This window comes from Chroicocephalus ridibundus, chromosome 2 (assembly GCF_963924245.1).
Source record: "Chroicocephalus ridibundus chromosome 2, bChrRid1.1, whole genome shotgun sequence".
NCBI classification, from domain to species: domain Eukaryota; kingdom Metazoa; phylum Chordata; class Aves; order Charadriiformes; family Laridae; genus Chroicocephalus; species Chroicocephalus ridibundus.
Genome location: NC_086285.1, coordinates 113,454,499 through 113,479,920, shown reverse-complemented (window position 1 = coordinate 113,479,920; position 25,422 = coordinate 113,454,499). Strand labels below are relative to the sequence as shown.

The 25,422-nt window shown below is 44.6% G+C and overlaps 1 protein-coding gene across 3 annotated transcripts; it reads left to right on the top strand.

Annotated features, from left to right (window-relative positions):
• The first annotated feature begins 1,295 nt into the window (after window positions 1-1,295).
• Window positions 1,296-25,422, top strand: TWSG1 (twisted gastrulation BMP signaling modulator 1). 3 transcript variants are annotated; one of them, XM_063326551.1, is made up of 5 exons: window positions 1,296-1,398; window positions 3,534-3,699; window positions 10,507-10,606; window positions 14,664-14,930; window positions 22,955-25,422. In XM_063326551.1, exons 2-5 carry the CDS (start codon window positions 3,577-3,579, stop codon window positions 23,134-23,136), a joined length of 672 nt encoding a protein of 223 aa, XP_063182621.1. In that variant the 5' UTR covers window positions 1,296-1,398; window positions 3,534-3,576; the 3' UTR covers window positions 23,137-25,422. The 3 variants fall into 3 exon arrangements, with proteins under 3 accessions (XP_063182621.1, XP_063182620.1, XP_063182622.1); XM_063326550.1 differs by having other exon boundaries at window positions 1,324-1,476; XM_063326552.1 differs by lacking the exon at window positions 1,296-1,398 and adding an exon at window positions 1,552-1,593.

Here is a 25,422-nt window from a genome sequence, read left to right as displayed (position 1 = left end):
ACTCAGAATTGAAGATGTACGGAGGAAAAGGCAAATGTCATACTCCTCTGAAAATAAAATATGCTTCTGAAAGTAGCTGTAAAATTTTAAAATTTATACAGAAATCTTATTATCTGCTTAAAAAGACGAGGGGGGAAATGGATAAAGCTGCAAGGTGTTTACAACTAGTAAGTGTGTGTGAGTTTACTTCCATCAGATACTTAGAGTAATAAAAAGTAACATATCTATTTGGAAGTGGCAGAACCCAATATAGACTTTTGGAAGTGTGGGATATGGATAATGAAGAGTATTTCATAAAGAACAGAAAAGATAAACTGGGTTGCTGGAGTGTTGGCTGTGTTAGGCAAGAAGTGGGTGACAAAAATACTTGGGATGGAGACAACAGGGGTGGTTTATAGGTGGAACTTGGTGCAGTTGTTCAGTGGTACCTCGGTGCGTGCTCGGGGAGACCCAGGACATCGGCGTCTCGCAGGGCTGGGAGGAGGGTGGGTGTTCAAGGGTGTTTTCTGTAAAACAAACGGAGAGTTCATCCTCTGGAAGTATCAGCAGAAACGTTTTTGTGATGAATTTTAAAATACCCTATATTTTACCCCAAGTTTACTCCGTGGGATGACACCTGCTGTGTTCAGGACACCCTGCTGTGGGTTTCTCTCAACAAGGCGGTGTGAGCTGGGAGGGGAGGAGGGATCAGAAGTAAATACAGTAATGACCTGCGGGGGAGGTGGCCGTGTTTCCCTGGCGGGGTCTTGCTGTCTCCTGGGAAGCCCGAGGGCCGCTCCGGGTTTCTGGGACAGGTTCCTCCTGGGCTTTTCTTCTAGGGACCAAACTTGGTACCTCGCTCCCTTGGAGCTCGGCGCGTCGGAGGACAAACCCCCCTCCACACACACACACACACATACGGCAGCGTTCGTGAGAGGCTCAGCGAGGCGGCCCCACAGCCCGGGACGGGGCGAGTCCCTTCCTCACCTCCCCTTCTCCTTCCTCCCGCCCTGCCCGTCGCCGCGGGGGTGCTTCCCAGCCGCCCCTCCCCGCGGCAGCCGCTGGGGGGAACCAGTCCGCGGCAAGGGCTGGCTTTTCTCCCCACAGCACTCCCGCGTCTTCCCCTGCGAGCACCGGGGCGGGAAGGGGGACGTTCGGCCCTTCGCCCCCGGAAGAAGCGCCCTCCCGCCGCCTGGCAGCCTCCCCCGGCCCGCTCGGTCGGGCACGAAGCTTCCCCAACTCCTGCCTCCTCGCCCCGCTCCGCCCCCGCCGCCGCCAGCCGGGGCGGAGGGTCCCGGGTCGCGCTGCCGGCGGCGGGGGGAGGGTCCTGGCGCCTGACGGTGCCCCGAGGCGGGGCGATGGGCGGCCGCGCCGCCGCCTCCGCGCTGCCTGCGGCCGAGGGGGGAGCAGCGGCCCGAGGTGCGCGGTTGCTGCCGCCGGCGGAGCAGCGAGAGCCGCCGGCGGAGCGGGGGGTGTCCGGCCCGCGGCCGCCGTCTGGTGAGCCAGCCGCCGGGGGGGGCGGGCGGGATGGAGCTGGTGGCCGGGAGGGGGCAGGAGGAGGAGGCGGTGGCGGCGGCGGGGCCGCGGCCGGTTCTTTGTGGAAGGAAAGTTTCGGTGCGGCTCGGCGCAGCCTGCCGGAGGAGAAGGGGGAGGCTGGGCCCCCCGCCGCCGGGAGGGGCGGCTTTCTGCGGCGTTCCCCGTAGGGGGCCCCGTCTGCCCCGGGCGGCTTGGGCAGGGGGGTGCGCTCCCTGTCACCGGGCCCCGGGCAGTGCCATCTTTGCGGCCCGGGCCTCCCCGGGGAGTGGAGGGGGGAGCGGAGCGGAGGTTGATCGGCCGGAGGGGCTTTGGGGGTGTTTTTCCGAGGGGGAGAACGGCGCTGAGCCGGGTCCGGGGGGGAGCGGGGACCGCCGGGGCGGTCTGCAGGAGCTGGGGGGAGATGCCGCGTAAAAGTCCGGGGAAGCCGCGGTCGGTGAAACGTAGAGGGATGGGGGAGGCTGGGGAAAGGGCAGGGGAGGCGGCCGGCCCGGGGTGGCTTCGCATCCGAGCGGGGTCGGGCTGCTCCTGGAACCGGCATCGCTGCGGCTCCGCTCCTCGGGGAGCCTCTTGTAGCGCGGCCCCTGCGCGGAGCCAGGCGCGGTGCGGGGCGAGGAACCGCCTGCGGAGCCAGGCGCGGTGCTTGCCCGGGCCTCTGCGCCTGGACTGCCGGCGTGCAGCGCCCGCCGGGGCCGGGGATGGGGCTGGACCGCTTCTAGCTGAAAGGGAAACTTTCTTTGCCCAGGGTGGCAGGGGAAGCGAGCGGTGACACCCCCCATTCTGAGGAGAAAGCTCCCCTGTTCTCCATGCCCGCCCCCCGGGTGATGCCCTCCCAATCCTGCGCCCAACTGGGAGAGGTTCAAAAGCCCTTAATAACCATTGTAAGAAAGATTAATCTGACGCAGGCTCGAAACGTCCAGATCGTGCCTTATTTCCATGTTGGCTTGTTTTTCTGCCTTTATTTTTTACGTTTGGGTATTGCTAATTGCGGGGTGGGGGGTTTTTTTTGAGTTCGTAAAGCAGAAAAACATTTCTAGATACAGCAAGAAAGAAATAAATCTAGCGCCCCATTGGCATTTTTTCCCCTCTTATGAGAACAATACAGGCTCACTGTGAGCTTGCCCAAACATGGGCTGCCTTTTATTATATATTGGTACGGTGCCTGGCGCAATAGGGTCCTCTCTTTGACTGGGCTGGGATGCTAAGCGCAAGTAAGAGCTGGCTGGCACACCACTATGGGCTGTATTTGTAACAAACACCACGGGCCGAGATGCTGGGCTTTCACAACGGGAGAAAGGTGGAATGCTTTGAACGAACCCGCTGCTTCTCGCTGTTTGAAGTAGCAGATGCTTCTCTCCTGCTGACTGCCGTCGCTTCCGTGGCTCTTGAAAGTTTCAAACTCTGATACTTTTTTTTTTTTTTAACGTTGGTGGCTGTAATTTAAAAAAAACAAAGTTAACGGCAACTTTGTGGTTCAGTTGAAAGCCTCTGTGACATCTGACTGTTGGTCTGAGAACACGTCTGTCGACATCAAAGCTGACATGGCAACTTACCTTACACTTGTCGTAAAAAGGTTGCTGTAAAGCTTTGGTCCGAGACACCTGTGTGTTCCTGTAGCCTGAGGAGATACTACATGAAACCTATCTGTCCGCTTTGTGCGTTTACAGAGTTAGGTCTCCACTGGTGGATTCTTCACTGGAAGCGCCTCCTTCACCGGAGGCGGTTTTTTTATTGTCACTATTTATACGATATCGTATTTGATATTGCAGACTCGGGATTTTTCACCTTGAGCGTATTGCAGTTTTAATCCAAAGGTGCAATATCAGAAGGCTCCAAATAAACGAGTTAGCTGGGGGAGGAGGAGTTGGGTCTGTTGTTAAGCTCCCCAATTTGACCTTTTTTTTTTTCCCCTAAAAAACGTGAATCTTCTTTGAAGGAACTGGAAGCGGGGAAGGGAAGTAGGATTTAACTTTTTTTGTTTTCCCCCAAATTGCCTTTTCAGTTGCTGTTTTTTATTTCAGTGCTGGTTGCAGTACTTGTGCAAATCGCTCACCTGCAGGAAACATGAGGTCGCAGTACGTCACGGCGCCCACCGTCACTCTCCTCCTGTTCCTGCTCTGGATCCAGTCGGCAGCAGGCTGCAATAAGGCTCTCTGTGCTAGCGATGTCAGTAAATGCCTGATACAGGTAGGAGTCGTCTTTCCTTTATGTGCTTCAGAGCATTTAAGAAACAGTTCTGAAGCTGTGTCTTGAAAAGATCCAGTGATACAAGTAACTGGCATTTTATGTTAAATACCGGGTTGTTTTTTTTAAAAGAAGTTAATTATGGTGTCCTGCATGTGTAAATGCAGATTAACAACAGTTTTATAGATAAGGGCATGTTTCTTCTTTTAATGGAAGCATTTTCAAGTCAAGGATGAGGATTGCTGGGTTATTGTTAGAAGGCACTACCAGTCACGCTGTTAGTTTTCAGTCTCTTTCTTCTTTTTTTGTGATGTTATGAACAAGCAGCAATTTAAAACAGACATTTTATTAGGGAGGTTTCTGTGGGCAACAGTTGTGGTTTTTTTAAAGATACCTGCAATACCAGCAGTTCAAACATGCTTAGCATGTTCCCATATCTGTCTGCGATGTTCTCCTTATCTGTTCCCCTTAACTTGTAATCTGTCCACTTTCTTAAATGTCCCGGCCCATGCAGAGGGTCGGTAGTTGATGCCTGATGCTCGCCCTAACATCATGTTTGTATGGTCGATGGAAAGATGCCTGAACTCACATGAGAGAACTAACACGAGGAGGAACCTAAGTTGTCTTCAAGTCCTGAGGTGCATTTGGAGAAGCTTTTTGATCATCAGGGACCTGTAGCTACCAACAGTAGTGAGCAAGCTCTGAAAGCATGTGGGTCTTACTTAAAAAAAAAACAAAAACAAAAAACAACCCAACAAAAACTTAGGAGTTGAACTGGTAGGCAGTGGATCTTAAACTCAAATCCGGTCACTGCTTTTGTGTCTGTCCGCACAGGGAAAGAGACAGACTGAGACCTGGTTCCTCGTCTTATAGTAGAAGTTCAGAAGCATGGCGTGCAGCAGAACAAAAGCGCCTTTTGTAGCAGAATTGCGAGCAGTTCTGCTATCTACCAAGTCTTTTTTTACTGATGGTGTACTGAGCACGCTTCTTGACGCCATATTGAAGAAAGGAGCCATCGCGTGGTTAGTTGCAGCTTCCTTGCAATAAATCATTTCTTACTGCCTCTTTGTAGATTGGAAATGCAAAAGCAGAGAACACAAATACCATATGCCGGTAATGTGTGTGTGTGCTTACTGAAAATGTATGATCACAGTCTGAAAAGTGATGCAGAAGTGGCATGAAGCATTTCCGTGTTTACTTCATTTCATCGACTTCTGTATGAAATTGGTCTGGTTTACAAATAAAAATACGTGCCAGGTTCACGAATCGTCCTGTGGAATGAAGCTGGCTGTAGGCTGAACTGTCTTCTTCCTGGCTTCTGCACTGCCATTGCTTTAAAGATAAAATAGCTGTTTCTCCTATCCCCACTGTGGTCTGTGGAGTTGTTAAATACAGAAGCAAGAAAGGGGCTTTTGACTTTTACCATTTCAAAGACGATGCCGGTGTTTTTGCCGGGCACTGTGCACCGTCACAAACTGATGCACTTACAAAGTTCCTTCTGTTGCCTTTTTTCAAATCACCCCTAGGCTTGAAGCCTTTAAAAAGTAAGATGCTAGTTGTGGCGTTGGATGTGCGAGGCGCTTAAATAACAAGTGTGGTGGTGCAGATTTGTTGATTTAGGGGAAAGCTGTTGGTCCACATGAAAGGAAAACAGGGAAGATTTATTGTCTCCTTTTCCTTTGCCGCTGATGGAGTCCACCACCCATGAAAGCACAGACATCTCCTTCCCAAGTAACAACTTACCTTTTATCGGGTCAGGCTTGAGACACCCAGCATTTAAACTTCATTTTTATGAGCTAGTCTGGATAGAGTACAGCCCAGGAGAAGGGGAGCTAATGCTACTGGAGTCCTTCCTCGGCTGGGAATAAGACAGCTTGAGGTTCAGCGCTGTTTGGAGGCGGCTCACACGACTGTGCTTTCCTTAGATTATGTTGGCATCCCTGTAGCGACACAGCCCTGTGCGTGCAGAGAGACCCCTGTACTGCCTCACTCGCTGTAGGTGTGTGCTCTCTTAACTTTGTACAGGTGATGTCAAATCCCTTTTTAAGGCATTTCCCTAAAATCGAAATCACATGCAATTCTGCAAGATCCTATAGTAACTCAGACCACGTGAACCGCGTACAATTACGGGGGAATGCCGCTGTTCATTTTCCCCGTCTGGCTGCTCTCTTCCTGCGAACAGGCCTGACATACCAGTCAGTATTCATTCTTTATAGAAGAACAGATCAGGTCAGACTAGTCTGATTGTGAATACGAAGATTCCCAAAGCTCTGGCTTAAAGCAATTGTCATCTTTCTTTTTAACCCACCGCCCCCCCCATTTTATGTTTTTAAATCTTCAGCACTGTTGTGGCAGAAGCACTGCACTGGTATGTGAAGTGTGTGTTATTTCTTGGGTAGGTATACAAGTAGAGTATATTAGTATTTGGGGTTTTTTTTTTCCCCTCTGAGCTCTTCTGGAGAAATCTGAACTTTAAAATAAAATACTGTGTTGAGTGAGTTTGCTTGACTATTACATGACATTCTTCCCTAACCTATTTTTATAACATTTCTAGTTTGGCAAAATCCGTGGCTTGAAACCAAGATAATGTCACTCGGAGACGACTGGGGGGGAAACAGAATGTGAATGTTTGTCATCTGCATCTGCGTGCAGAAAGCGAGGCTGCCCGTCTTGGAGACGTAATGAGACAAAAGACCTGCTCTCTCGAAAAGCACATAAATATTTTTGCCAGTATGGCTGAAAGTCAGCACAGTCATGACTGCGACTCCTTAGGAGCTGCTCTGCTTAAGGGTGGTCCCTGCATAAATATTTATTTTGTTAGATCCAGAACAGAGCGTGAGATCAACAACTTGCATGCGTTCAGCTTTCCTTTTACATCCCAAGGCTCTAGCTTCATCGGTGCTCTCGTAGTCTGCTGCTTGTTTTTCCGTAAGCAAAGACCTATAAGAAAATAGCTTGAGGCATCTCTCTGCGTAAGCTTAGCCTTCGCAAAAAAACTCTGTGGCTTCCTGTAGCTGTTGAAGGAGTCGTGGATAAGACTTGGGAGCGTAGGCAGAGTAGGACCACAAAATTAGTGCCTTTGAAGGCTTTGGATGTGGTTCCTTCCCGTGTCTCTGGGATTGGGGCATGGAGGTCAATAACTGTCTGTTACCTTGCTCTTCAGGTAGGCCACCGAGCCCTGGTTGCACATGGCGTGCGTGTTGCAGTATTTATTCTAGCACATCTGCTGTTGACTTGGACGCGTGGGTTGTTTTGATGTTTCCATGTGTGGAGGAGATGAGGAGGCCAGTTAGGCTGGCTGGGCGGAGCGGAGGCGTGTATCGTGTCCTTGCAACATGGAGGAAATCCTTGAAGGCAGAAAGCTCTGGGATGGGATGTTCCCACAACTGTTCGTAGCAAACGGGTTTGAGGCGAGTCCCAAGCTGGCTCTTGCGGTACAGAGCTACCTGCAGTGGCTTGGGTGGCTTCACGTCCATGTTGTGCTGGAAGCCGAGCTTTGCAACATCTCTTTAAACTACCGCTGTCTGTGGGAAACAAACAGTAGTATAGTTCAGGCACGGATTTCGGATCTCTCTAAAGAGGGATTGTTTTCCGGAGAATACAGAGTTTTCTCCCTGTGTTCACCTTGGCTGGCATGGTATTGTTCCAATTAAAAACTCTCTTCATCTTTGTCTTCACCTCCTGTTAATCTTGTGTACAAACTTGTCAGCTTGAAAGGATTTCCAAGACTTTTTAGCCCTGTGGTATGAAATAAACACCACTCCTTAACTTCAGGGCTCAGGCATTTAAAAATTACTTTTAGTGTCTGTGTTGTAGCTGTAGTACGTAACGCAGTTGGGTTAACAAAACAGTTCTGGATGGTTTGCTTCCAGGAGATTTTCTGTTATTAAGCTGTTCTAGGAAAAAAACATTAGCTCCTTTTCTTTCCCTCCCCCTTCCAGTTTGCAGAGATGTTGCCAATGCCTTCAGGTCCTGTTTCTCACTGCACGGAGAAAATAGTCTCTGTCATTTCAAGAAAGCTTTGAAAAAATGCAGATGTTAAATACCTTGTAAAAATCTTTATTTGCTCTCTGGAGCAGAAGTATCTTTATTGTACGAACATGCCTGCTTCCCATTTCGTGCTGTATTTTTAGACCGAGAGGCTTATTTCTTGCCTAGCAAAATACATTTCCCGATGCACCTTCAGTAGTTGAGCTTGGGAAGTTGCCAAGTTGACTTATGAGTAATATTTTCTTCCACTGACGCCTCACCACCCCCAGCTATCAACAAGGAGCGTTTCTCATTCTGCCTCGCTTCACCCACGTCTCATGTAAGCATTCTTTTAAAAAGATGTATCCTGCACCAGTATCCAGTGTGGATGAGTCAGGCAGAAGGACTCAAGAGTTAAGGAAACCGTGTACGTGCAAACGCATATATGGAAAAACATACAGTTATTGCCCTGAAGAGACAGCCCAACTGTGAGAAGGAGGGAGCTGGAGAACTGTGTAGAAGACTAATCAGGTTGCTCTTTCTGCCCTCCTCCCCTCTCCCAGGTTAAAAAAAAATAAAAGTAAGAAATAAAAATAGAAAATAAAATAAAAAATTATCCTGCTCATAAGCCCTTCCTATAAAAATAAAGCTGTTAAAATACTGGTAGGTGTAGCGATGCTATCCAAAACTAGTGCTTACACGTATCGAAGCTAAGCATAATTTTGTTTATTACATTGCAAATGTATAAATTAAGGTTACATTTAATTCAGTGAGAATACTCTTCTCTTAGATTCACACAGTGCAATCTATAAAACTGAAACAACTTAAATGTAGTGAGTTTTCTGGCTTTGCTTCATACATTACATTTAATAGTTTACGGAGAATCGCCTCCTCCCACATACTGGCTTGTTGGTGTTGCAATGTCTTTAATAAGTGTGAAGTTGGTTGCCCAGTTTTACTGTTAAAGAGCAAATATATAGGATATTTTTAATGCTAATATGTATTCATGCTATTCTCTGGCCAAGGTAACAGTACTTTACTCATGGTTGTTTTTAAAGTCGTTTTATTCAGGCTTTTTATTCTCAAGGCTGACACAATCTGTTTATCAAACGGAAAGATAAATATTTTAGAAATGCGTCATGCATTCACATAAGTCATCTTTCTAAGTTTGTGGTGTCTCCTCTTGTGGAAAAAAATTGTATATTTTATTAATGAGCCTGTTTTTCATCTTTTGCTTGGAAACGGCATAGTAATAGGTGACATTAATAAACTTTGAGGATGAAAAAATGAAAAAATCTTGGTAGCTTTCCACACAGTAAATAAAATTGCAAGGCTTATGCATGTTGCAGAAATGCATGTGGAGCAGAAGTAGTTCACGCTCGCTCACTCAGCAGGGCAAACAGTTCACATTCAACTCTGCAGGCAACAGCATTTCTCAGCATTACGCAGAAAACGCAACAGTTTGTGAATCTGGTTTCTTTGATGGCTTCAAGAAGATTTGTGATGATGCGAATGGAAAAATAACCGATCAATGAATTTATACTGCATTAATACATTGTCTGCAGCAGGTTTGGGGGTTTGTTCAGTTTTAGTCCAGAACCAGGAGCCCTGAAGCTTCATTTCCTTCAGGATCAAAGAGCGGGGATGGGCGTCATCTTCTCCTCGGTCCAGTGCGTAGCAGAGATTTGCCGATGGCCCTTCCAGTAAAACTGAGGGTGGGAAGGATCCTGTGGTCAGTGTTTCCAGTAATGGGATTTTGTTTTCTCACCGGTTGTGCGTAACGTGATAGTTAGACGGACGTCATCAAAACCAAATTCTTTGGACAACCAAATGACTGTCCATGTTTTGCGCTACAGCATGATTCAAGCCTATACATTATTGTCATGTAGCCACAGTCTTTCAGCCAAACTGGAATTACTAGCATGGATTTGAGCTAGAGGGAAGGAGACCGCCTGGTTTTTAGACTTCCTTCACCCATGTAAGCTATTTCCATGTTGCGAGGTCCACAAGCGTATGTCTTCAGCAGGACTGCTAAACCAGTGCCTTCGAGTTTAGGTAATTTGAAGCAAAGGGTTTATCTTCTTGCTTCCATGCCTTTTCCATTTTTCTAGCTTAATAACGATTAAAGAAAAATGCATATGCGTACCATTTCACTTCCTAGAGGCTCCAGAAGTGTTGGAAGTATCGCAAGGTGTCGGTTTTGGGGAGGAGGAGGGGGAAGGTTTGAATCAGCTGGAAATAATCTGGTCACTAATATTGCAAATGGAGAGCAATGTGCAACAAGCGTTCAGAGGTGCACGAAATCCTGTGGTCAGATGACTTAAGTAAGTTCCTTTTAGAATCCATGAATAGGTGTGATGATAGACGTCGTGGATCTTCTTGAGTATGCACATGCGGCTTATAGTAACTTCCTTTTTTAGCTAAATTATAACGTACTATTTATATATAAAGAAACATCCTTCTTTGAAGAAACATCCTGTTGTGATGGGAAAAAACACTCAAAGAACTTGTAGATTCAGGCATACCCAGGAGTGCACCCACCTTTCCTGTGAATAGGATTTTTTTTTTCCTCTTTTAAATCCTGGCTTCAGATTTGTCCCTAGAATGTCACCTTTTAAAAAAACAACAACAACAAAAAACCCCAACCAGCTTGCAAGAGATCCTTTTGTAAACTAAGATCAGTTCTTTGGCTGGAACTGTTTTACCGTTTACTCACTGTATTAGCGTACTAAGCTTTTTTAATGCCGTAATTTGAGTTGCGGCTTGAGGAAGAGCTGCTCTGCCGCGTTAGCATTTTACATCTGGGGTTGCTGCTGTGTGACGAGTTTCTGTCGTTTTCAGGAGCTGTGTCAGTGCCGCCCCGGGGAAGGCAACTGTTCCTGCTGCAAGGAGTGCATGCTCTGCCTGGGCACACTGTGGGACGAGTGCTGTGACTGTGTTGGTAAGTTTGCATTTCTTCGGGATTTTCTTTTCTTTTTTTTTTTTTTTTAAATTGCTTCCTCCTGCCACTTGGTGAGCTCACAGTCTTATAATAGAAGCAAAACATCGGGACAGAACCTGCGCTTTAAACATCTTACAGCTCATTCTGTGGGTACTGAATAAATTACTGTGTGGAACCAAACGTTTAAGGCTGTATCTGCTCTGTGGAGTTGGAGGTGGCGGTCGTCCAGATTTTGTTTGGTTAATGTCATCATAACTGACTATTAATTTTGTCTCTAAAACACAAATTCCTTTTCGAATTGTCATCTTGAGGAAGCTAGTCAGCACCTGCTTCAGGGGGTTGGAAGCTGTATGGAGGTTTCCAGCTGTAAAGTGTTTTGACAGATACTGCACAGGGACAACTTCAGGTTTGAGTTGCCTTGTGTCTCCTTGGGACTGACAGTAAATATGCATGGCCCAGTGTTTTCATCGTTCTTTTATTTGCGAAAAGAGCTCTTTGTGGAGCATAAGAAAGAGGTATAAAAGTTCTTACTGTAGGATTGGATGATAGTGTTGGCAAGAACAGCATTACTACTAACAGATAGTGTTCAGAGTGCCCAGGTCTTTGCCAGTGAATGCTGCCCCTGCTTAAGGAGGGTGTATTCTAGTTCTGTCTCTTGTTTTAAATGTATTGAAAGCTTCATCCTCCTGTGGTTGCTGGAAGTCTCCCTCTGCTGCCATTCAAAATCCTTCTGGCTTCCACGAAAGGGATGTGTCTTGAGTGTTGTACCTGCTCTCAGCTTTTCTGTCTGGCTGTGTCTTCTCTGAATTCATGAAGACGATTAGTGTCAAAATGCTCCTTTTCAGTGCATTGCTTCTCCTGTTCCATCATGATGTGAACATGGTTTCTGACATCCTGCTTTTTGCTTGGTTCTGGCTAGTTTACCTTTGCTTTACTGTCTTTTGGTCAGCAGGGGAGTGGTGTAGTGTGATTCTTCCCAATGGCATAAAGTATTTTCAGTCCCTGCACCTGCAGAGGATATATGTTTAGAAAGAGGCCCTAGAGTTTGTTTTTTCTATTTGATCTTGGGCTCCTTGAAAAGTGAAGAAAAAAACCCCAAACAAACATGTTTCTATCTCCTTTTTACCCCATTCCCTTTACCGTTTCAGTGTCTTCTTGGTTTTTGTAATGTAATACTGAAGTGCGCAGTTGGCATATTCAGTCATAGGGGTTAGGAATAGGATAGTAGGTTATTTCCCTAGTTCAGAACCATCATCTGCTGTAGAAATCAAGGCATAGTGTGCCGATCCCCTCTAGGAAGAACCTACCTCTTGGGATTGTGAAGAAAAAAAGCCAAGTCCACACATAGGTGGCTAGTTGTTTTTTTCTAAATCTGCAGATTACTCACTGTTCTGCTGCGCTTTCCCATGGTGTTATCTATGAGAGAAGTTAATGAGGTTTCAGGTTCAGTTTCCCAGTAATGACTAAATTAAAACATCTCCTGACGGTTCTCGGGGGTGCCTCAGACCTTGTTGGTTCTATGGTATGGTGCTATTCTTCTTCTCTTCACTGCAGGGTCGTCCTTGCCGTGGCCTTATTCAAATGAGGAAACAGGAGTGCGAGCCATACCCAGCTTCCTGGAGACAGTTCTTTGCTGATACTTGAGCTGATATTTAAGTCTCTCTATAAGCTGATCATGTGTAATGTAAAAGCAGATAGGTTGTCGTGTCTCTCAGGTCACGTCTGCTCGGAGGTCAGGAATTACCTCCTGCCCTCCAGCGCTAACTTTAGTGATGTTCAGCTGATGCCCTGCATTTTGTGTGGACGTTCTCTCCCTTCGCTGATGGGGAAAAAAATGCTGGAGGAGGGAGAACAGCAACAGGTTCCTCTTTCCTCTGTTTTTCTGAGCTTTGTGAGTTGAGCTCTTCTAGTCCCCCAGGTAAAGGCTTGTCTGCTTCCATCATTTCAGTAGCCCATTTCTGCACTGTCTCATCCCAAAGCAGTAATGTAGACGTGTGTGTTCCTTACCAGTTGCTCGTAAGTTAAGCTTTTTTATTTTTGTTTTAACTAATGCTACTATTTTATAATAATTATTATATATAAATATAAGTATTATAATTGAAGTACTTTTAAAAATAGTAAGAGGGGAAGGATCTTTCTGGAATGAGCAGTTACCCATTGAACTATGAGCAACGGTTTCTTGGTACCATCTTGAGACAGTATTTTCATACTGCATTGATATGCACACAAACTTGTACATATTCTGCAGTTAATTTGATAAACAATCTTGATGGTTTTTTTTCTCCTGTGCATCCTTCTTATCAGTGAAATTTATTTTCTGAATCCAGGGGGCCTCTAGAAGGGCTCACTGGTTTCCATTTCACAACATTAATACAATGACATCAACTAAAATATACATCTCTTGATGTATCCGTATGAAACTGTTACCTGGTTTAATATCTTCGTAATTAATTTTTAGGTGGGCATCCTTTTTTACAATTGTATGGTGAATATTCCAAGTGCTTACTAAAAGCTGATAATGCAGGGATAGAAGCTTTTTTTATTAAAGCAGTGAGTCCAGAAACATCTGTGAAGAACAAACCTAGTTGAGAGGGCCAGGAAAATAACTGTTTACAGTAGGAAGTTTGTGTAAGTGGAATTACTTTTTAGTGCGACCTGATAGTGTTTGGAGGAGAAGCTTAATTTTTTTCTCCTACCCAGTACTTGGCTCAGCAGGCTATCCTGTGTTGTTCCTGTTACTAAACGCTGGTAATGCTAACCCCTTGCTTAAGATTTGCCAGATCTCATGCTAATCGTCATGGACAAACTTCACTCTGTTCATTATGGAAATCCATCTACTTAGATGGAAAAGATTGTGGTTTTGTAGAAGGCTCTAGTTAAACGTGATTTCTGAAGCTGGAGTCCTAATGTATCTGCAGGGCAGGAAATGCGTCTCTAGTTGTGTGGGGCAGGTAGGCTTTGATTTATTTCCCATATCGCTTTGATACTTCAAGAATTGGTGTGCTTTGCAGCTGTAGCTGTCTAGAACTGTGTCTGTGAAACTACCTGAAAAGATATCCAGATGTACATGAGGAAAATGGATTTGTCTGTCTCTTGCCAGGTGACCTCTAATAGTGTTTTATGGCTTCTGAGTTTAAATACCTATGCAGATACAACTTTCTTTTTTAATCTTGGTTGTTTCAATGTTCGGATTAAATCAAAGATACCCTTTAGTTTCATTGCTAGTAATAAATGTCAGCGTTTAAATGGTTAGTGGAAAACTGGCACCTGCACTGCACATCGCAAAAACATTTTGTAGGAGGTGGCAAAGAGAAAAAAAGAATACAAGGTTTCAAAAAAGATACCACAAAAGACCTTGAAAAATAAAGAAGAGGTAACCTGGAAATAAGCATTTTGCCTGTAGTGACCCTTCTCATAGAAAAAGCAGGTTCAGCTTTGAACCTCATAGCAAAACAAGGTTCATCTCAGCTGTCTTCTAAGCAGGTAAAGTAATTCAGGCTCTTGCTCCCTCCTGATAGCGATCTTTGCATCTCTGGCAGACGACTAAAAAGATCTAGTGCACTGCTGCAACGGATGAGATCGAATACCTGAATTGCGATCAAAAGTTTCATGTACCTCAGGACTTGTCAAGATACGATCTTCCTTCAGTCGTAAGCTTTCATTCCAGATTTATGCTAGTATCGATTATACTGTGCTTTGTCTCTTTTCCCAGGGGAAGCAAACCTTTTGTTGAACTCTTAGTATTCTAAACTGTAATGCTAGCATAAAAAGGGAAGCGAAGTGCTGTTCAGATGAGGTTTTTCTTTTCACTTGGATCTCACAAGTCGCAGGTGCGTTCTGTGGAAGTCTGTAGAGATATGAAACCTGCCGTTGCGGAAAGCTTGTCCTGCTGTATTTGGTGGCGCTTCTGCTATTGAGCTAAAAACGGGATATATATGAAAGGGCTCTGTTCTGCTTAGCAAAATAAAAAAGAGCAACTTTAATTTTCTAAATATTCCCACCTGTTTCAAGAAGAGTTCAGGGAGTTTCTGTAACTTACTGTTTCATTCCTCTGCAGGTATGTGCAATCCTCGCAATTACAGTGACACACCTCCAACATCCAAGAGCACTGTCGAGGAGTTGCATGAACCAATTCCTTCACTTTTCCGGGCACTGACAGAAGGGGATACTCAGCTGAACTGGAATATCGTTTCCTTCCCTGTGGCAGAAGAACTGTCGCACCACGAGAACCTCGTTTCCTTTTTAGAAACAGTGAACCAACCGCAGCATCAGAACGTATCTGTTCCAAGCAACAATGTCCACGCACCTTACTCTAGTGACAAAGGTAATGAGCGTAGTGTCTGAATTCCTAGCGTTTCCTCTCATCTCTCCCAGCAGCCTTCTTAGTGCATATTCTGTGCTTGTCTGTGCTCGCTTCTTCTTTTCCCATAAAAAAAATACGAAAAGTTCAGTCAAATTTAGAGCATAACATAACAAAAGGAGTGAGGCAAAAGCATTGAGGAACATGGAAGATGGTGTTAAAGTGCCTGATGATCTTGGGAGATGCTGAACCCACATGAGTTTGTTATCTCTGTAATTCCTTCTGTGGCATGAGGCAGTTTGTTCATGTTATTTCATGTGCACTGTCATAGTGTGTTCTTTGACTTTGAAGCAGTTACCTGTAGTGTAGGAGACAGGACAGACCAAAAGCTGAATCCAACTCGGAACTTCCAACTTCGGAAGTTTGAGAAAGCCACGTGGCATAAACCGTTGTATTTGGAGTAGATGTTTATGTCTTTCATCTGAGCTGGCATAACGTGAACTCGTTAGAAAGATGGTCTGTAGGAAATCCAGGATTAATAGTAAACCTGAGAAAGTTTAGCAAGATGGCTTTTTATGTTGAGGAGGGATATGTGACAGACAATGTTAACAATAAGCGATCTGGGGGTAGCGTTTCAACTTACGGACTCATTCCTCTTATGCTAGTTTTTTTATCAAGTTTTTTATACTTCTTATCAAGTTTTTTATATTCTCACCTTCAATTTAGAGGACAGACTTCAGAATATTGTTTGCTGAGGCAAGGGGAAGATGAGAAGTTTGAGGTGGTGATAACAGTGGCATCAGAAAAATACTCTCTGCTGCCTGGTTTCCATACTAAACCTGAAATATTTTTTCCCTGCAAATCATTGCATGAGACTTAAAAGAATCTCATAAACAGTTCATACTCAAATTGCTGCTTGACAGGGAAAAAAGAGCATCTGATTTGTTTTATTAATGTAATTAATGCTTTGCTTCCTTCCCAACACACACTTTAAATATTCACAACCCTATATGTTGCTGTTGTAATGGTTCTTTTATCTTATCAATGAAAGATACCCTAATTGATGGCCGCGCTGCTTTTCCACACCATTATGAACCTTTGACCTAGTTACATTTCTGAATGGGACTGCTGTTGATTAAATGGGACCATAATGGCAACTTTTCTAATTTCCTTTGGTTAAGGCACGTTAGAAAAATAAATTAACTCCAGAACTGGGAAACCAGATGGTCAGAAAGCATCTCATTCATATGTCTTTGACGTTATTAAAACGCTTGCTCGCCATTATGAGAATGATGCAGAAAGCCAAGTTAAATGGCAAGCCACAAAAAGCCCTGTGTGCAAACACTACAGTATTTAAAGATGTAAATTATACTTGGGGGAAAAAAAAATTACACTACAATCTTGAATATATCGCACTGTACTTAGGTACTGCAGCCCAGATGGCTGTTCCCTGACAGTCCTTTACTACCATACCAACAGGATGGGCTAATGATAGTTTTGGATTAAACTTGGAATGTGAATTGCCTCTCAAGGGCGTGGAGAAGTTTTGAATTTAACAACACAGACAAATACATAGCACTGCAATTTTTTCTTAGTCAAAAGTCTCCTTCATTTCATTTACTAAGAATGTATTAGAGATTAGGTTGAGAGAGCTTTCACTGGAATGGTGACAGTCCAAAAACAACAGTTATATTTGGAAATAGTTACCAAATGCCACTGGTTTTTGGGTTTCAGTAGACACTTAGAGCAGAAATAAATGTCAGAGCTGTTCTTGTAATCATTGGCTTTGCCTCCTCCATCTTAGTGATCAGTGAAGAACTGGAAAAGGTAGAAAATGGCTTTCAACATCCTATACTTTAAGTATCTAAATATGTAAGACTGTTGGGGAGTCTCTCTTTTCTTGGTCACAATGTAGGTAACTTTCTAGTGCTCTTTTTTTTCAGAAGTTATATTAAAGTTTGCTTATAAAAGCATGGATGATTCGAGCATTGAGAACAGAAGAAGATGGAAGGAAAAGTTGGCCACTGGCCTTGGTCGGTTGATGTTTATTTTGGTGGAAGCAAGGGCAACTGGGGGAGCTGTACCTCTTGTGCTGGATGCTGTGTGAGCCATGGGCTGGCATTGTTTTTAATGCTTTTTTGATGAGTTCGTTGGGGAAGCAGTAACCAAAAGGTGGAGGGGTGGCAGGTCAAGGGCTAAAGAGGCTTGTGAGCATGGGCACCCGGGGGAGCCCAGGAATTTGCTGGAGTCTCATGGCTTCTGCCCATGCAAAATTCAGTCGCACGATCAAGCCACAGTGGTTTAACAAGCCAGTGTGTGTTAGGTGAACCGCTGAAAGAGCGGGTGGGTCTGTGTGTGTGTGTGTGCGCTCAGTGGGGGTAAATACAAGCATAGCCTGCAGTGGAAGAAACAACACCATCTCTTTGCCCCTTCCTTCTCCCCAGACGTGCTGCTGGGCTTAAGGGCAGATCTTGCAAATGGAGACATCCTTAAGGTGACTCGCTAAGCAGTTGTCTTCAAGGCCGTGACATTCAGGGATTTGAAAGAATGTTCCTGTGAGCAGGAACACAGATGCTTTATGTTTTCTTTACGGTGCTGTGTCTTCTCCGTTTTGTGGTTCCTCTGTGGCTCCTTGCATCCTTCACTCCAGCATGTGCTGGCAGCAGCCCACTGCCCTGCCTCTAAAGGGAGAGGGGCTAATGAGAGGTAGATTTTGATAAGGGAACAGTAGTCTCTCTGCTGCTTTCTGGAATGCATCCCAAAATTTGGAAATGCTCTGTCCGCAAGTACCCCTTGTCGTGTTGTGTAACGCAGTTTTGACTTTAACTTCAACGTGCGTTCACTCAGGGGTCGCCGTGAAGCTGGTCCAGGCTGCCAGACTTGCTCGATGCGGTTCTGGGTGAGCGCCAGGAGAAGCAGCACCATCCAGGGGAACCCACGAGCTGTGTGCCTGAGTGGCGTGAAGCCACCAGCCCCAGGAGGGTGGCTGTAGATCCAGGAGGAAGTTGGGTGCGGTGGGATATAAAGCATTCCTTTCTCGCCCCAGCCTACTGCGAGCCCAGCCGCCAGACCTTGAACTTCCCCGTTATTATCTTAATGAGTGTCTTCCCTTTCCTCCTGTGAATTGGCTTTTAACGTTTTAGCTGCCAAAGTGTGTGTGCGTGCGCTGCTGGAGCTGCTGTAGTTCTTTGTACCAGTAGTTTCTGGCATTTGAGCCACTACTTCAGAGAGGATTGCGGTGATTGTTAATCAAGAGCTACGTTTATTCTTTTTGCTTTGCTTTTAGCTGATACCCTCAGAGCTCTGAACTGTGAGTTCAGATGTTTAAATGAGCGTAATCGTTTCAGATGATGACAGGATGTTGGCAAGAGAGAAGGGGGAACTAGATAATCTTTTGGCAACTGATGAAACAAAAATCTGTGTTGTAGTTAAGGGTTTCTGACTTTGCTGCTTGGTGACACGGGGGATGGTGTCTGCTCTGCGATTCCGCTCCTCTCCAGTGCCAGCCAGGTAGAGGAGAGATAGAAATCCAGTAAAGCGGCATCTACCTCTGTAGGTAGTTTAGGAAGATTTTTTTATTTTTTAGTTTTAATGTTTCTTTTTGTAAGTTCTGATTGGCATAAAATGGTATGGCTGCTGGATGGACAGTTACCTTTTTCAAGTACTTTTAGAGCTACCGATAAACAGACGAGCAGGCAACTGAACTTACATAGCACCTTTCATTTCAAAGGTGGCATACAGGGAATTGTAATTAATTGGGAAAGCTTTTTCATCTTGATAGTCATTTTTCCTTAACTTAAAAGAACTGTTTTCTCTTCTCCACGTTGCTGAATTCCTCCATAATGCAGTAATACAGATCTCACTCGCAGCACAGACAGTATCATAGGAAAGCCTGATAGAATCGTGAGTCCATTTCTTCTGGTCGTTTTGAATTTAGACTTGATTGTTGTTTCTGCTACACAACCTTCATGGAGTATGAATTGCCGGGGGCGGGAAAGGTGAGAAACTCGTGTTCTGGAAAAAAAAGAATGCTGCTGCATCCTCCTCTCTCCCCACACCTGTAGTCTGTAGTCCTTCCTGTGTGAAAGTTGGCAAAATGCAAACAAAAGAGCTGTTCCCGCACTAAGTAACATCCTTTTTATCTACGCTGAGGGAGCCAAGTGATGACTGTGTAATTAGGTTTGTGAAACAATTTAAATACTCTCCCGGATCCCAACTGAGCCTGTAGGTATGTATTTTTTTCCCCTGTGTAACTCCGTTTCTGCAGCCTATAAAGAGGGATTTAGTGCTTTCGGCGAGGAACTCTCCTGCTTTCAGTAATTCAGCCTCTACACGGGCACACAGACGTTGCGGGAGGAGGGGACCAGGAGTGTCCCGTGATGAACAAAGTGCACCCTGGCCAATCTGACTCCTTCAGACCTGGCAAGTCTGTGTGAGCGAGGCTTCAGAAATGGTTTGGCAGTATATACAAGGAACATGTCCTCCAGCTGCCTAGGAGAGCTACTGGGAACCAGCCAGATCTACTGCTGGCTCTGGCCTGCCGTGTCCTCTCCTCTTCACAGCATTTTTGGACTGGTCCTCTAGGACCTAATCCTCTTGGCTTGTGTGCAGGTGGAAATAAACTTTCTTTTTCACTCTCCAGTCAGTCAAGATTAGTATCAGTGGCGGCTGCTGCCACCTTAATAAGGTCGAGGTCTGGCTTTGGTTCCCATTTTTGTAGTGGGAGAGTGGTCGAGGAGACCAGTTTCTCCTGGTTTTGCCAGGGTTATGGGCCTGGTGCTGCTGCTCGTCCTCTGGCCTCCTTCCCCCCGAGAGATGTCTTCAGTCTCTCAGTTCAGTGTCATTGATCTTCACATCCTAGAAATCACAGGCTCTTCTTCCACAAGAGGTTTATTTCAAGTTTCTTTATTTCAAGACATTAGCCGATGAACTGGGCTTCTCCAGGACTTCTGAACTGGTACTAATACAGATGAGGCTGTCACAAATGAGATTAACATGAAGCTGAACACAGATGTCTCCTAACACAGAGGGGACTGGTCATTCCCTGGTGTAATGCCAGCCTGCAAGTGCTGGGAGCAGCTAGCCCACCCTCAGAGTGAGCACAACTTTCCTGACATACTGTAGGTTTTCCTTTGCATCTTCCCAGTCAGAGTTCAGTGATCAACATGACAGCACTGAGCACTTCTGGCAACCCTTTCGAGAGGACTCTGGTTTCTAGAAAGACTTGTTCCACTGCTATCTAGATCGAGCCATGACTCATTTTGCCTTATCAAGCTGATCCAGCGACTAGGTCAGTCAGGTGGAGATGGCATCTCAAAAGCTGATTTTGCAGCGAGAAATCTTTCTGGACTAGCTAGGATTGCCCGTTTCAAGGCAGGGGCTCTGTGCCTACAGCTGACACCTTCTAAGACAGACCCTACCTATGGCATTTAAGGTCAAACTTGAGAAGAAAAACACAAAAAGGTATCAAAGGAGTGAATTGGGATTAAGCAAGAGGGTTCAAAGAGTATGAATATGTCTTAGAGAGGCTTCTGTAAGGTTCCTGTGCTTGCACGCTAGCACGGAACTGGATGACTGATGGGACAGTCAACTGGTGGTTAGATTTCATGAGGAATACTGCCTGGAGTCTCACCTCTACTCTCTCACACCCTACCCTTCCACTGAAAACCTCCCATGAGGAGTGAGGGGGGACAGATACCTGGGAATGTGTGGGCCTCCTGGGAATGGGTGGGTGTGCTCCTTCTTGGACCCTGGCAGTCTGAGTTTTTTATCGTTGGTGATGAAACATTGCCAAGTTCTCCATATCGTTGGTGATGAAATGTGCCATGTTTTCCATAAGGAGACGGAGCTGCTGTATGGCCTCTGGGTGGATTCTTGCCTTTTGAGGCTGTGGTGGCTGCATTTCCCTACCACTTTTCAGCTCTGGCTGAGCACTTTAGGTGTATACCTGGCTGGTGGTCACTCTTTGTACATAGTACCACAGCATACGCTTCTGTTTTGCTCTTTCCCCCTCCACTCTGTGAATCAAGTGTCCTTACTGAAGCTGTAGATACGTTGTTTGGTTTTAGGCAGAGGTTTTGTTCTCTGAGAACTCCCTTCCTCTGGTTGCTGTGCCTCAGGCTTTACTATACGGGGTCATAGATATGCCAAGAATGGGACAGGACTTAACACAGCCACAGTATACTTTGTTGACATTCCCAGCAGTACTTCAGGTACTTCAAGATTTCTTGGACAACTGCAGCTTTAAAGCAGCACAGCTTTTCTGGGAGCAGAAAACCACTTCAGCCATGGGTCTGCACTTCCTCCCCAAGATCCATATTGCCTGTTGCACTGTGTATGGCATCTGCGAGACATGTACTGCCTGAATAAGGCAGTGAATACTCCCATGCTTTCAGTGGGCTGGCAGCAGGTCCTGTGACCCTCTTGCGGCTGTTTCGGTAGCAGTAAAATAGTTTGACAGTGCTCAAGGTTCCCTTGTACATGTTGTAACAAAAGATAATTCTTAAAAGGGTAGACAGGGTTTCCAGATGTCAAGGAGGAGGATGCTTTGGCAGAAAAGCTGTTGGGTACATTGTGCTCTCCTGTACGTTGTGTTGTCCCTTGTCACGTGCCCAAAAGCATGGGCACCACAGAGATCCTCTGTTGTTGGTACTGGGTAACCCAGTACCCACGGATGACTTGTAAGGTGGTAGAGGCCCTTGGTGGCCTCAACTCACCTTTGGACCTCACCTTAAGAGCTTGCCATGAGATGTGCATACTACTGAGGCTGCTAATCTATGGGGCACCAGTGTTTTGAAGGGGAGGTTCTGGTGCACTTCAGCCTCCCAAGACTTGCTTACAGATAAGAGACTACTCTAAGACTAACGCTACTCTGAGAGCCCTTTGGCTACTCACCCGTCTCCGTATCTCCATAATCATTCAAAAAAAAAAACCCCAAAACACTGTCTTGATTTACCATTTACATTTGGATTACATTTTTCTAATCTCCATTGGAATGTAGGTCAGTATGTTTCTCCTGAATCCACACACAGTAAGCAGTAATAGGCCAGAAAGCCCTTTGACATCTCCTGCTCACAGACCTGTCTGATGTGTGTGAGTGAGACATTCATGTTTGCAGACACTTTTCAGTTGTGCTTTTCCCTAAAGCATGCCAAGTTACACTGGGGGTAAACGTGATGCAATCAAGGCCCTTTGGAGGATGAACAAAGTTACGGTGTGGTCACCTGGTCAGCACAGAAGAAAGTTGGTAGAATCTGTCAGGTTGGAGGATTGGAAGTAGACTGAGGAGGGATGTTTTTGGTTTATAGTTGTGAATGCCTCAGCTCAGCTATATAGTGAATGCCTCAGCTCCAGTTTGAGGTTGTAACACCAAACTTCATGGCATTTCAAGTAATTGCACGGACGTTAAAGAATGCAGTCAACACTTGGGCAGAAGCGGTTTCTTTATCTTAGCAGTAAAGCTGGTGGTGTTGCTATAAAAGGAAGAAAAAAGTGTGCAGTTTCAAGTTGAGGAAAATGGGATTCTTTAGCTCAGCGATTTAATGTGGAGTTTGGGGGGGGAGGAGGGAACATTTAAATAAGTGGGTTTTGGTGGTTTTTAAGTAACTTCTCTAAAGCTGAAGTTTTTCATGATAGTATATAGTAACTGCTGGCAACTGTGAAAGTGATATCTTGATACTACATTCAGAGGAGACATGCCTGCTTGTTCTTTTGGCATAGTCCATCCTTACACTTTAGAAGGTATCCCCCGTAGCTGGGGGACAAAACCCCAAAACATTGTTGCCTGTGACTATATGAGTAAATTAATACAGAAGGAGAGCAGACAACAGATTGAGTTGTAGACCCTGAAAACCTGATAGATTGTACCTTGGCTCTCTGCCTCTTCTCTCTGCTGCTTTCACTATCACCTGTTTTTTTTTCCTGCTGCCTCATAGTCATGATGATTTGCAATCCTACTTCAAAAGCTGCACATTTAATTAATTTTTAACTAACCTTTAAAAATATTTTAAGCCCTTTTAAACCAAATTTTTTCCCCCCTCTTGGTTTAGAACACATGTGTACTGTGGTGTATTTTGATGACTGCATGTCAATACATCAGTGCAAGATCTCTTGCGAGTCCATGGGAGCTTCCAAATACCGATGGTTTCACAACGCCTGCTGTGAGTGCATCGGGCCAGAATGCATCGACTATGGCAGTAAAACTGTAAAATGTATGAACTGCATGTTTTGAAGCAGGAAAATTGTATTATAGCAATACTGAGGCCAAAGTAATCTCTCTCGGTTAAAGAGATGGGGATTGCAAATACTGCGTTTTGGTGGAGTGCCTACTGGTTGCAATTAAATGTACCTGCTTGAAAAAAAGATGTATAAAATCTGAAAACTTTTTGTTGTTTTTTTTGTTTTGTTTTGTTTTTTTAACTCATGTAAGCAAGGCTAACAAGTAGAAGTTTCGATGCTATGTTTTATTTTTCTTTATTTCTGCTCAAATGGTACAGCCATGCTCATCCTTGCTGTTCTGATAGTTTTCATTTGATTTGAAAGTATTGACTATACTGGTTTTCAGAATGTAGTACTATATCTTGTAGTTTAGAGTAGGGAAACCTTAAGAATATGGTAACGAGACTTCCATCATTTAGGTTCAACAAATAATTGAATGGCTGATAGGCTGGAGGGGGGTGGTTGTTCTCTAGCGGCTGGGTTTTTTTGTTTTAGTTTATGGGTTTGTTTTTTAACTTCATTACCTTCCAGTTTTTGAGCATAGCTTTCTGTTGTGAAAATGGTATTTGGGGGAAGAAGTCATGCTTTCTCTTCAAGTTCAACATGTGGGCTGTCATGGATAAAATCCTGACTTCTTAGAAGGGCTGCCCAACAAAAACACTACGTATGGGATACTTTTCTTCCAAGTTTCATTTGTGCATCTCTCGTAAGTATATTGGGGCCTATGTTGCATAATTTATATATTAGGAAAAAATTTGTTTTCAGTCTTCTCTTACATGCCAAAATAAAGCTGTTAAGTGCAGTTGCATCTCCCTCCTTTTGCATTGTTCTCTAGGGTTGCTTATTCTCTGAACGTTCAGTCCAGTAAAGGAAACATGAAAGGTTATTATGGATGTAATGACTAAATGAATAAAGAAGAATGAAATGACATGAACTAGCGAGTGGTACAGGGCTACCAGTTGAGCAGCTGGCAGCAGGCATGTTCCCATTTAGTAGTTCGCTGTTAATATTTATTCCAAAACATAATTCTTATTCCCCACCCCCAAAAATGTTGTCACCTAAGAAGGGAAGATGCCTCTGTAAAGGCAAAATTAGGATGTTCTGAGCTTAGAACACTGTCAGTTTTTCTAAGAGTTTTGATATGTTGACAGTTACATAGCAGTTACTATGACCCAGTTAGGGCTCCATCGACAATGGTACTAAGTACAAGAATAAAGTGTATGAGTAGTTAATGATCAGCTTTTGGTATTTATAATGATGTGTGGTTTAACTCCTTGAAAATTTTTTTTAATGCGTATATGCATATGCACACACAAAAAAGAATTTGACTATTCATGTTTCTCTCACTAACCTCAGTCTAGAGGCATTAAACTGTTTTCTCGTCACACCTGTCTATCTGTACCATGTACAAATGAAAGCAGTCATTTTAAATTTATGTTGTTGAAAAGTTTGCCTGAATGTTTTTTTTCCATTTTGTCTGATACAGTTCTTTCAATAAGATGAAATAGTAATAATAAAAAAAATCTACTCTTGTGAAATAATGTTTCTTTCTTCAATGTCATTTTCACTTATAAAGAAGTACTTGAAAGATGAATGTTTATTGTTTTAAACTGGTGGATAATGGAATACTTTCATACTTTAAACTTTGCAACTAAGTGATAAAAAAATCATAGATGCGAATAGAAAAAACTTAGCTTAATCATGAAGGAGTTGTTCTTTTGGTATTTGACAATCCACATTATCTTTTCTTCTGCTTGAGTTTCTTAAAATGAATGCAGAGAAAGAGCATGTTAGAATAGCTGTGACTGTTTTTAGCTGGAGGGTGATGCATCATCGTTCTTGACCAAGATAGGAGACATACAGGTCATTAGCGTGCTTCAGATTCTTGCGATGTTAAATTATTGGAAACATTATGGTAGCTCAAAATCTGCTCGAGGGAAAAACAGGGCTGATGTTTCTGGTCAGGCACCTGCTGCCCCATGGATCGGTGACAAAGTCTCCGTTTACATCACCAGAATTTCACTGTGTGAGGTCAAGTCAAGGGACCAGGGAGCGGGAGGGAAGGGGGGACCGGCCCAACAGCTGTCCAGGAAACGCTGTGGGGAACGGCATGAGCATGTAAACACAGTTGTCTGTGTAACGGCACTCTTTCCGGGGCTTACCTTATTTTTTGTAATTCCTCATGCTGTCTAGAGTTTGCTGTAAGCATTGTGTGTATGCAACTGTCATACAGCAACATCCAGTGTGTTTTATTACGATGAGTGTTTTAAGAGGTATTTTAATAAAGAGACATTACTGG

Excerpts from the sequence above, each read along its gene's own strand:
- TWSG1 (XM_063326551.1), top strand. The coding sequence starts at position 3,577 with ATGAGGTCGCAGTACGTCACGGCGCCCACCGTCACTCTCCTCCTGTTC. Across the intron at positions 10,607-14,663 it reads CGAGTGCTGTGACTGTGTTG|GTATGTGCAATCCTCGCAAT; the intron begins GTAAGTTTGCAT and ends ATTCCTCTGCAG. Across the intron at positions 14,931-22,954 it reads ACCTTACTCTAGTGACAAAG|AACACATGTGTACTGTGGTG; the intron begins GTAATGAGCGTA and ends CTCTTGGTTTAG.